The sequence below is a fragment of the Sinohyriopsis cumingii genome, chromosome 7 (genome assembly GCF_028554795.1).
Source record: "Sinohyriopsis cumingii isolate HCF-2022 chromosome 7, ASM2855479v2, whole genome shotgun sequence".
Taxonomy (NCBI): Eukaryota; Metazoa; Mollusca; class Bivalvia; order Unionida; family Unionidae; genus Sinohyriopsis; species Sinohyriopsis cumingii.
Window position 1 is genome coordinate 31,685,531 of NC_142967.1, and position 12,465 is coordinate 31,697,995.

Consider the following 12,465-nt stretch of genomic DNA (forward strand, 5'->3'; position numbering starts at 1 on the left):
CCCTTTTTTTATTTAGTTTTTTTTTTAAAAAAATAGAGACCCTCTCTGTTTCAATTTTACATAGACCCGATACAGACCCAGGGGTTTTTTTTGTCCATGTTAAATTTACATAGACCCTATACAGACCCAGGGTGATTAATGTTAAATTTACATAGACCCTATACAGACCCAGGTTAAGTCTGTAATGCTAATTCCCATAGACCCTATATCGACCCACGATTTTTCTCCATGTTAAATTTACATAGACCCTATATCGACCCAGGGGTGTTTTTAATGCTAATTCCCATAGACCCTATAGTGCCCCACTTCACTACTAATAATCCCAATGTGCATTATTTTTTAAATTGGAAGAGCTGCATGCAAAGACAATGATAAAGAAGAAAACAACAAATATTCAATTCTATAAAGGTATAAAATGTTAGCAAATTAAATTAGTAAAACTCATATTTTCAGAGTCAAAAGTTGTAAAAGATACAGAAGACTTCTATAAATGGCAAAGAAACAGTTCTCAATGTGTGTGTATATATGGAGTTTGATTTATCTAAGTATCGAGTATTATCTAAGTTGAATGCAGTGTTAATTCTTTCTGTTGCAGTGGAATACTGAAAGTGCTCCATAATCTTTCCAATACTTTTTTTAGTATTCAAATTTACAAATCAATGATTAAAAGACGCCAATTCATAATGAAAGTGCCTGAACTAATCACACAACGCTGCTCTATGGTAACCGCAACGATCCAATCAAATCTTTCTAAAAGTAAATATGGATAGTTGTTCATGAATATTCCTTGTAAAGAAGGGTGACTAGCTGCTACATTGATTATATCTATATATAAAAAAATCATGAAATTTGAATTTAAACGAAAATCTGATTAGAATTAAAATCTTTGCAATGATGCTTGATATACACTTGATATACACTTTTAAAGCTGTATCATATTTTATGTACTCACCCATTATTTTTTTTATATTAGTTACTGTCACTGCATTATATCCTAATAACAAAATGAAACAATATAGTAGATAAAATTACTCTCTCAATGAAATATCCTATTATTAGCTTAGATTTAATCCTTTGGGGAAAGTGCGCCGCAAATATAAAATATATAATTCAACATGTATGCAAATAGAAAACTCATACGGACGATTTCGCTAACTTATTCAAACCGTGAATGCGTCATTGTAACCCCCATGTATTTATTATTCTTATTCTTATTATTATTAGTAGTAGTAGCAGGGCCGGCGCCAGATTATCTGGCGCCCTAGGTAAGGTTAGATTCTGGCGCCCCCCGCCCCCCGGAAAATATCAATTTCTAAATTTATAAACAATTGCGGTCAGCCTGGTGTTTCTGTCAGACTGAATCTACCCGATTATTTGTACCTGTATGAAATAAACCAGGATAAAAAACGACCCTCAATAAAACGGAAATTTATTTATTTATTTTTCACAACTGTTGTTGATTTGGAGAAAATGGGCCCCCTGATATCGGCGCCCTAGGCGGCTGCCTAGTTTGCCTATATGGTAGCGCCGGCCCTGGGGAGTAGTATTTTCTACTGTTATCATGTTGAACTATTTTGGAGGCTATTTTGTTCGGTCTGATTAAAATAAGATCTGCGCTGTCCTACGTGACGTGACGTAGGACAGAGGAAATCGGATTTTAATCAGATTGAAAAGTTGTTAGATATGTGTTAGCACTTGTGCCCGATCCCATGATATCATATTGTGACAATAATGTGCATTGTTGAGAGAGGGGGCATGACGAGAGTTATAAATTTTGTTTAACTGTTTGGGTCCTACGAAGCTACTAATTTATTTAACCGGCTCCAACTCCATATCAAGATGTTTGAATATGGGGCACATGAGTTTGTGGCATATTGTTTAGTAGAATAGAAGTACCTTTATTTTTTATATATACTTTTTTTGTATAAATGAATGAATCAGTAGCATTTGCTTATTTATATAATGCTAAAGAAACAGTTCTCAAGGTGTCTATCTTTTTCAATCGTATATCCTAAATTTAGGTACCAGTCTTACTTAAAGCTCTGCCGGAAGTGAATGAAAGCAATGGCGGGATATGTGTCTGGTGCAGTACTAGCCTCGTTGTTTTACGATCATGCGAATAGCAGAGGGGATCAGGTTCGATTAAAATAATAATGGATTGTAGTAACATAAACAAATTGCTTAAAAATTATGTCACATCCAAATTATTGTATGGTTCGGGTATACCAGTGGTGATTCATACAGTTAACCGGTCCAGTCCTTCAATGTAAGACATCGAACCTGATAATTGTTTTGGGGATGAGGTCTTACTGCCTAAATGACGGCGCTTTGTAGCGTGTTCCGAGATCGAATAATGTCGGAACGAGAAGTCAGATTCAGGAATATCTCATATTTGGTAGCCCGTATCGTCGCTCTTCTACAAAATAGTCATTTGGAAAACCACGGGATCGTTACAAAGAAAATTAGGAGTATCCTTCAATAAATCAAGGGATGGGGAGTCTGACCTGTAACAATATAACGCAAGGGAAGACACAAGTTTTATGCTAGGGTCAGGTATTTGCTGGTTTGCCCACTATGTTGGTTGCTATCTTGTACAACATGATCAGCTGGGTCTTGTTTCACCTGGATTTTAGTGATTCCCACTGGAGATGGTTCAACATTGCTCTGACAATGCTAGTATTATGATATCTATTTGTGGCGAATCTAGCAGATTTCCTCTGAACCATCTCTATCTTATTTATTAGATCTTTATTACGTGGGTTACACAGTTGAGAAGTACTCATGACCTGGTTGAACCAGAGTGAAGTATGTTGACTTTTCTCTTCTTCATTGTTGATTTGGAGGTTGCGGTAAAGAAAACCAAGGTTATTGTTCCCTTTTTTCACTATCTTGTCTATGTGCCATTTCCAAGAGAGGTCTCTGGACAATTCCACCCTAAGATATTTTGTCTGCTCACTGGCTAACTTGTACCCCTTAAGAGTATGTTCGGGACAAGATTGGTGATGTCTTCCTGTAAATTCTTAGGATGCTGCATTTTTCTGGGTGGAATGACATACCCTAAGTCCTTTCCCAGAGGGCCAGTTTGTTCAGGTCATTTTGAAGGATCTCACAGTCATTGGAGGCATATATTTCCTGGTAGACTACACAGTCATCTGCAAGAAGTCTTGTGTTGGATTTGACACAAGCAGGTAGGTCATTGATGAACACAAGGAAGAGGATGGGACAAAAAACAGTCCCTTGGGGTACCCCACTAACAACTGGTGCTGGGTATGATGTTGCCTCATCTACTATAATTCTCTGCAATCTGTCATGAAATCTCTGATCCATTTCTGGGTATTATCCCTGATGTTATAGTGGTCAAACTTACAGAGGATTCTTTCATGGGGGACATCATCGAAAGCCTTACTGAAGTCAAGGATAGCAAGGTCATACTGCTTCCCTTTAAGGATTTGGCGAGCTCATCTACTAGGGTTATGAACTGTGTTTCGCAGCTTCATCTGGCACGGAAACCTTGTTGAAGTGATTTAGATGTTGCATCATGTTGCTGACAATGATGTGTTCAAGAATTTTGCAGCAGATATATGTAAGGGAGACATGTCTATAATTGTTGGCCTTGAATCTTTCTCCATTTTTGAAGATAGCTGTAATGTTTGCTGTTTTGCATACATCAGGGACAAAGTCATGACTTGTTGAGAGGCACTTCTGGTAAATATAACTCAAGTATAGTGCACACTCTTTTGCTAGATCTTTCATGATCTTTGCTGGAAACTTATCAATTTCTGGATTTTTTTAAATAACATTTATGTTATATTGGTTAGTATATATAATTTGCTAAGCACTTCAAGTACTGGACCAAACCAGCTGAGCTCAGTTAGATTCACATATCAATTTCGGAATTTTCTTGCCAGCAGATCCAGAATTGGCAGCTCATCAACCAGGCATGTCCAGGTTCCTCCAATTTCTTCATATATTCCAAAAACATTATTATGATCTTTTCCTTTTACCCAGCTTCATATGAATGGATTATTTTGTACTAACTGGATAAAGCTAGTTGCATCTAGACATTTTCATCTTTCAACAAATTTCAATTCTGTAGAAGCCACGAAAAGATCTGAGTGTGCGAGACATTACTCAAAACTGCATATTGAATGACTGAAACTGAACAATTCATGTCTGCACAATTAACTTCTGGTATATGGTGTCATGGTTTTTTGTTACCTTTCCTACTCGAATTACATCCGAGAACAACTATTCCTATTTTTTATATATATAAAAAAAATGAAAATGTCAGCAGGAAATTTTACCAAAACAAAAGAAAATTGTTCTGCCTTTAAAAACTGGATATCCGATTACAGATGCCAAGCAAATAGAAGTACAGGTGGTGAATAAACACAACTGACGGTGAGCTGTAATCTTATTGTTCAAAGACCAAGGTTATAATTATTACAAAGGAAACCGACTTCAGAAGCCATTTTGGACTACTTTGAAACCTTTTTTTTTTTATGGGAGGGAAGGATATCAATACAAAGGTTATTTTATTACAAAACAAGTTCACCTTGGAAGCCAATTTGGGATTCTTTTAAGTGTGCCAATTTTTAAAAAATGTAATTAATATACAAAGACAGCCGAGATAAGGAAGCTGACATTGGTTCCTTTTCACCAGTACTCACAGGAATTTTGTAAATAAATTGAAACAATGGAACAATTTTAAGGTGACACAATATAGTGCGTCTTGCATGGACATCAACATCCCAGCGTCTCCCAGAAGATTTGGAGAAAATAAAATCTTTTGATGAATTTGTGAAGGCCAGAAGAGAAGATGATTTCACCAACAATATGATCATTAACATGGATGAAATTCTAGTGTACTTTGATTTAATTCCTGGACAATTGATGATAAGATAGGGCCTAAAAGTATGAGATTTAGTGTGACTATTGCAAATTTTAAAAAACCTGACTTTCATCCTTGCAGCTTCGGCTTGAGGTGATCTGTTGCCTCTAATGATAATTTTTTACTGCATGAGAAATCAAAAAGAAATATTCATGCATGAAAGAATGGATCGTATTAGAATGGTTGTGTTGACAAGATGATTGTTGCAGTGGATTAAACAGTTTTATCTCAAGTACACAGTTTTACATTTTTTAAAATAAAGTTCAGTTTAGAGGTAATATTCCAACATAATTTTATAATGATTTTAGAGGTGTCCCACAATTTATGACTTGCAAAAACAATGTGTCCCAGAACAGACAGTGAACAAAAAAAATTACTTTAAAAATTAATTTATGGTGTCCCAACAAATATGGTGTTCCAACATATATGGTAAATAAAGTAAATAACAAGATTGAAGTGTTTGTTTTAGTCTGAGCCCATGACCCCTAATTTTCATCTTGGCTCCAGAATTCTGCCTCTAAAGGGCTTGCATTTAACTTGCTTTAATACTTGAAATTTTATTTTGCAAATGGATAAACATTCAACTTGCAAATTTTTTTTTCTTTCTACTAGTTACTGTTATTAACTATAATGTAATCACGATGTTTTAGTTTCAGCTGTAATTTTTATTATCATTTGAATAAAACAAAAAATACAGGACCAATCCAGTGGCCTTGTGGTTAGAGCATCTGCCTTGGATATGGAAGTTTGCAGGTTCGAACCCAGGCAGAGTCATGCCAAAGACTTATAAAAATGGTACTAACAGCTGCCTTGCTAGGTGCTCAGCATTAAGAGGTTAGTGTTGGGACTAGTCAGCCTGGTGTCAGGATAATGTGACTGGGTGGGACATCATGCTACATGTCAGTGGCATGATGGCTCAGTGCTAAACATCACATTAAAGTGCCACACTGCAGACATCATAGCGACATGGCTATAAAATGTTTAAAGCTGCATTAAAAGTCCAAATTACACATACACACACAAAATACATCGCATACAGTTTAACTGTTAGTAGCTGATGATATGGGTTTAACACCATTTTTCAGCACTTATGCCTTGACCTACTGAAACTCTTCATACTAAATCCGTGGCTTTAAATTTCTCCTGTACTGTTTTCTTTCAGATGGGGTTACTGCTTGGGGAAGTTGTAAGTCATGTAAAAGACACCATCAGTGACTCACAGATCCAAAACAGCAAAGTAGAGACACATATTTGTGAGTAATCAGAAATTACCTCTAAAAAAATTGTTTTGAATACATTTACAGCCCACATGCAATAGCCCTAATAGTCTGCTGTCAGGCATATGTAAGCTGAAGGTAATTGTATCGCTCTTTTCAAATGGCCTTAAGATACACAGCTATAAAGGTAACACCTCAAGTAACACCTCAAGTTACACCTCAAGTTACCTGCACTTGTTATTAAGGCACCTTAACTTACAAAGAATCTGAGAAAATATTTTCAGAATATTCATACAATTTCAGGAAATTACATTCATTACCTCAGAAAGCAACACTAGCAACTAATAGATTAGTATGTCTTAATTTGTCAACAAATATGCTTATATAAGAGTATGTGACATAATAAATTCATTTCTAGTTAGTTTGCTGAAGTGTATTTATAGGTTACAGCATTTGTGTTGGATGCTTAATTATATTAACAAAATACACTACAAGAAACAAAGTGTGCACATAGCTTCGCCCAGATAAATTTGAACTTAGTCGTGCATTAGACAAAACTTTCGAAAGAAAAGGGCATGTCTAGTTCAGATTGAAATTTGTAGTCGTACTGTGAATGAATGCGCATTGCAACAACTTTTCCATTTGATCTGGAATGAATAGATTTTGGTATTTTTGTCGATTCTATGAAATTTCATTATTATGGACTGGATTTATATGTGACAATTCCACATGAAATACATCGGATTGAAGAAGCAAGGGAGAAGCTTGTTGACATCTGCAGATGTGTTTCTGTTTCTGTCACTGAATGTTTGAAATCATAATGTGGGAAAAATATGAAGTCTTTCAATTGCAATTAACAAAAAGATGCTATGGAATTTAATGCTTATTTCATTTTGAGTGCAGTACGGAGGAAGAGTACAATTTTGAAATGTGTAATCAAGATTGAGAACCTATGACATGGCTCATGTAATTCGGATTTGCAGAACTAAGAAAGTACATTTTGAGGAAATTCAGGATGTAAAACTGTACATATATTTTTTTGCCATTGCTACCAGCTAAAGAAGACGCTTTATGCCTTGTCACTTGCATGTTATTTGTAAGGACCCTTTCTGGCGTCTACTGTATAGCTGGCCTAAATCTGAAATATTGTATCAAAAAAGTTAACGCGGAATCTACCAAAGCAGCTGGTATGTGGCAGTCCACAAAACATCTGCTTTGCTACATTCAGAAACAAATGTAAAGCGCCTACTATGTGAGTGTACATGATTTGTTTACAAATCAAAAGTGTTAATGTCTGTGTCCATTGTTTATTTACAATAGAAAGTAGTCCCTTTATGAGTGCAATATGAAGTTGAGTGCGAGTTCAGTGTCGTAAAATATTGAACAATTCTGACAATGCAGTGTTAATGGAGAAAAAAATGAACATATAATAAGGAATGTTATGCCTTTCACCTTAGGGTGTATAGGGTTATGCCTTTAACCTCAGGGTGTATGGCGTTATGCCTTTCAGGAAAGGATGTATGGGGTTATGCCATTCATTGCATTGTGTATTGGGTTAAGTCTTTAACCTCAGGGTGTATGGGGTTATGCCATTCATTGCAGGGTGTATAGAGTTATGCCTTTCAGCTCAGTGTATAGGGATAAGCCTTTCAACACAGGGTGTATGGAGTTATGCCATTCAATCCAGGGTATATAGAGTTATGCCTTTCAGCTCAGTGTATTGGGATAAGCTTATCAGCACAGGGTGTATGGAGTTATGCCTTTCAGCTCAGTGTATTGGGATAAGCTTATCAACACAGGGTGTATGGAGTTATGCCTTTCAGGAAAGGGTGTAAGGGGTTATGCCATTCATCTCAGAATGTACTTATGCAATTCATCTAGAGGTGTATGGGATTACGTCTTTCAGCTCAGGGTGTATGGGGTTATGTCTTTCAGCACATGGTGTATTGATGCCATTCATCTCCAGATGAATGGAATTATACCGTTATGCTGAGGGTGTATGGGGTTATGTCTTTCAGCACATGGTGTATTGATGCCATTCATCTCCAGATGAATGGAATTATACCGTTATGCTGAGGGTGTATGGGGTTATGTCTTTCAGCACATGGTGTATTGATGCCATTCATCTCCAGATGAATGGAATTATACCGTTATGCTGAGGGTGTATGGGGTTATGCCTTTCAGCTCGGGTGTATAGGTGTTAGAACAGTTATAACATTCTGTACACCTTGTCAGCTAACATGCAACTAACTTGTTTGTATTTCCTGTAAATGTCCAGTAGTAGATTTCACTTATTCTGTTGGCATCAACATGCAGTGTACTGTATTTACCGTAAGTTTTCGGACACCATTTTTGTGTGTGTGTGTGTGTGTGGGGAATATAATATTTAAATGCCTTGTAAGTTTTCAGATGTTGATCTGCTGTAATTTTTTCTACAATTTATGTTTTCAGACAGTCTAGGAAGATCTGTTGCATCATTTTAATGTAAAATTCACAGCATGTTTGCCATTAATTAAACTGATACAAAGTTTGCTTCATTTGGTCACCAATTATTTAATGTGATCATGAACTTCATTGAACTAATATAATTTAAAATTCTTAATCGTATGTATGTATATTTATGTATGTGTGTTGGCAGTTAGATTGATAGATAGATAAAATAAACATTTTTATATTAAGCCATACACAATAAATAGCAATATCAAAGAACGAAAAGAAATATGATTTAATGCAGTCATATATTTAAATATATTATTCAGTTTGAAGGATCTTGTCCATAGCTTTTTTGACATCCTCGGGCGGACAGCCCTCAAATTCTGTATTACTATCATCATCCATATTGTTGACATCCTCGGGTGGAAAGCCCCAAAATTTTGTATCACTATCATCATCCATATTGTTTAATTGTTTGTCATTTCTGATCAGCGTGTTTCACTTCCATTCAGATTGACAATGATGTCGCATACCTTGAAAGATTTCATTATCGTTGTGCGTTTTTCCTTCAATGTGTCCATGGCATTTACAACCCAGTCCAGTGCAATCTGTTTGCTGGCTGTCTTGATCTATCTGTTGCTGCTTTCATCAGATGATTTTAGCATTTGTAGCATCCCCGATGTATTCCATTCAGCTGTGGTGGAGGTAGCTCTTGACAGGTTTATTTATGCTCACATCAAGAGGTTGCAACTTGGATGTGCAGCCTCCTGGTATTATTGCTGGCACAACATTTCCGTGCTGCAACTGTTTCTTCACGTCATCGTTAATGTGAGCCCGGAACGAGTCCATAACTAATAGTGATCGCTCTCTTCTGGTGAATGGCAAATAAATTTCTTCAATCCATAGCAGCATTAGTGTTTCGTCCATCCATGCTTTCTCTTGAACTGTGATAATCCAACCTTTTGGTGCCTTCTGATCTTGATGTCTCTTTCTCTTGAAAATAATCATTGGGGGTAATGCGTCACCAGAACCTGTAACAGCTAAAACGACAGTAATGTGTCTCTTCTCTGCTCCAGTTGTAGGAATCAGAACGCTTTTTGTTCCTTCTTTGTCCACTGTTTTACCTGCCACAAGATCAAAGTACATTGGTGTCTCACCATGTTAATAAGAAACTTATCGTCAAACTCATCCTCCTCATGTCTATCGATCACAGACTTGTGGAATGAAGCAATCTTTTCTTCCAAATCCTTGGGTAAACATTGGGAAAGAGAGGTCTTGCTTCTGAGCACAAACCCATGTCTTTTCAAGAAACTCTCTCCCCAAGGACGACTGGCATGGAATTTGCTCTCCGGAAATTCTGTTGAGACAAGCTCCTTTGCATATATACATATTCCCTCAACACTGACTGGAATTTGTAAGTCACACCGAGTGAGCACCCATTGAGCTATCTTATCATCCATAGCTTGTCCATATGAAATGGGTCATCCACACTTAGGCAAATGTCCGTTCAAGTCCAGATCTGCAGAAAAGTCGATTTTTCATCCAGGTACTCACTGTGGATTTTGGAATCTTGATTTTCCGCTGTAGGTCTAATTCCCAAAGTTTTGCATTGTTAATGATATCCTGCTTTTGCTTTAATGTATAATGTTTATAGTGACCACATACAGAACCGGGTGGAGCACTCTCGGGTTCAAGATAATCAGATTTGTCATCTAGAGCAGCTTTCTTCGCACGTGGTTCTTTTTGTGATGCATCCTCAGAATCATTAATTTGAGGTCGCTTCTGTGGACGGCCTACTGGCCTCTTTGGAGACGATTTTGGCAAGGGAGAGTCCCTCCACGGACTAGGATTTTGTCATGAGTTATGACAGTTTGTCCATTCAGAAATGATGACTTGCTTAGATATAAACTGAATGTTGATGCTGTAAATATACACAGTGAATGCAAGCAAGACTTCAGTCACTATCTCTGGATTGATTTTGCTTTAAAAGATACACATATAGGTTCAGCAGACATTAGCGTACATACATGCACACATACATACATATATACATACATACATACATAAATACATACATACAACTCTCAGTTGTCCCTTTGAAATACTGTATTGTACTTGGTTATAAGTCGAGTCCAACTGCAGACTGACAGACCCAGATCTGCTGTTGCATACTGCACCAGCAGATCTGGGTTTGTACAGTTCAGTAGGACTAATTAGTAGAGCAAACAACATAGACCCTAATCTGCATGCACATTATGCTATTGCTGATCAAGATCTTTTGTTGTTTGCAGTTTGACTTGACTTATAAGTGAGTACAAATGGTGGGCTTATTGGTCTTAATATGTTGATGTTCTGGCCCAGACATTTCCAAGAGTACTTAAGACAGGTCTTGAACATAATTCAGGATTATAGCAATCTGATTGGTTACAATTTGAGTTGGACTTAACTGTGACCAAATTTGATAAACCAGGACTTAGCTTAAAGACCTGTGTTGTTGAAATTTGGGCCCAGTTAGGTTTCCAGGTTATTTTAGCCATTTCTATGTTTCTTTTACAGATTTTGAACATGTTTATACTTGCACATTAAAATATTGTGATTCAGTTAGATTTTTAGGATATAACAGCAGTTGTTTCATTTTATTTTTTCCTTTTTCCCAATCTTGAACTTTTTGGTTTTAGACATTTTTTTAAACAAAAACCCAAGTTCCAGATAAGAGTTGAATTAGTGTAATTTACTCTGTAATGGCCAGCAATATGCCAGTCAGTCCTTTGGGTGTGCATGTATTAGCTCGGGCATTTGATTATAGAGAAGACAATTTATCAGGCTTTGATACACATAGTGGACATGTCAGTTATCTTTTGGGCTAGGAATAATATATGACTTTTTTAATCCAGTTTTTTTTCATGAAAGAGACTGTCAAGAATGTATTATTGTGGTCTCTACAATTTATTGAGAGGAAACTATGAACATTCAAGTATGGGATTGTGTTGTACTGCAGAAGACCCTGTACATCTATGTAAATGGAGATGTGCATCGCATATTATGTAGATGGAGAGATAAACATACAAATGCTTAACCATTCTTGCTGGAGTGTAGATTCCTTTCTTCCAGTCCTGTGAGCCTGATAGATTCATCTTCTTTGTCTGCTTCTTCTTCGTCTCAGATAATGTCATGTTTAAGCTGGAAACCACTATCTTCGATTGCAACTTTTGGTGGTGTGAGACACTATCTCTTATTGCAACTTTTGGTGGTGTGAGACACTATCTTTGATTGCAAGGTTTGGTGGTGTGAGACACTATCTCTTAATACAGCTTTTGGTGGTGTGAGACACACTATCTCTTATTGCAACTTTTGGTGGTGTGAGACTCTTATTGCAGCTTTTGGTGGTGTTTGTGTGAGACTATCTCTTATTGCAATTTTTGGTGGTGTGAGACACAATATCAGATGCGGCATAATTTACTCCAACAGTTATTGACATTGTACAGTGTTTTTCTTTTTTGGAAACAAGGAAAGGACTTGAATTCCAGATTTGTGTTTTTGTTCTTCTCTTGTCTTTTTCTCTTGTCTTTTTTTGTATATAGAATGCTTCTTAGTTTTTTAACGTATATATCTTTTGAAATAATAATAATAATGAGAACTTTGTAAAGCGGCTAATCTTTAGAAGCTTTAAGCGCTTTACAACATTAGACAATACCTCTTTAACTTTTGTTCTTGCGGTCGAAATAAGTGAGTTTTAAGAGCACTCTTGAGTGGGATCTTTGTGTCTATGTTCAGTGGGCAATTCATTCCACGTTGCTGGGCCCTGGTATGCAAAAGAACGTTGTCCATATGACTTTGTTTTCATAGTGGGAATAATGAGTACACGATTGTCAGAAGAAGAGCTTAAGTATCTTGCTGGTGTGTACACATGGGTGAGGTCGAATA

The 12,465-nt window shown here is 36.6% G+C and overlaps 1 protein-coding gene across 1 annotated transcript in view; it reads left to right on the forward strand.

Annotated features, from left to right (window-relative positions):
• Positions 1-2,014: 2,014 nt before the first annotated feature.
• The window catches only part of LOC149794976 (uncharacterized), a 60,347-nt gene continuing 49,896 nt past the window's right edge, over positions 2,015-12,465 (forward strand). Inside the window, exons 1-2 of the mRNA XM_089964637.1 lie at positions 2,015-2,136; positions 6,054-6,144. Of these exons, the coding sequence (XP_089820763.1) occupies positions 2,056-2,136; positions 6,054-6,144 (172 nt within the window). The 5' untranslated portion in view covers positions 2,015-2,055. The remainder of the gene's footprint in view (positions 2,137-6,053; positions 6,145-12,465) is intronic.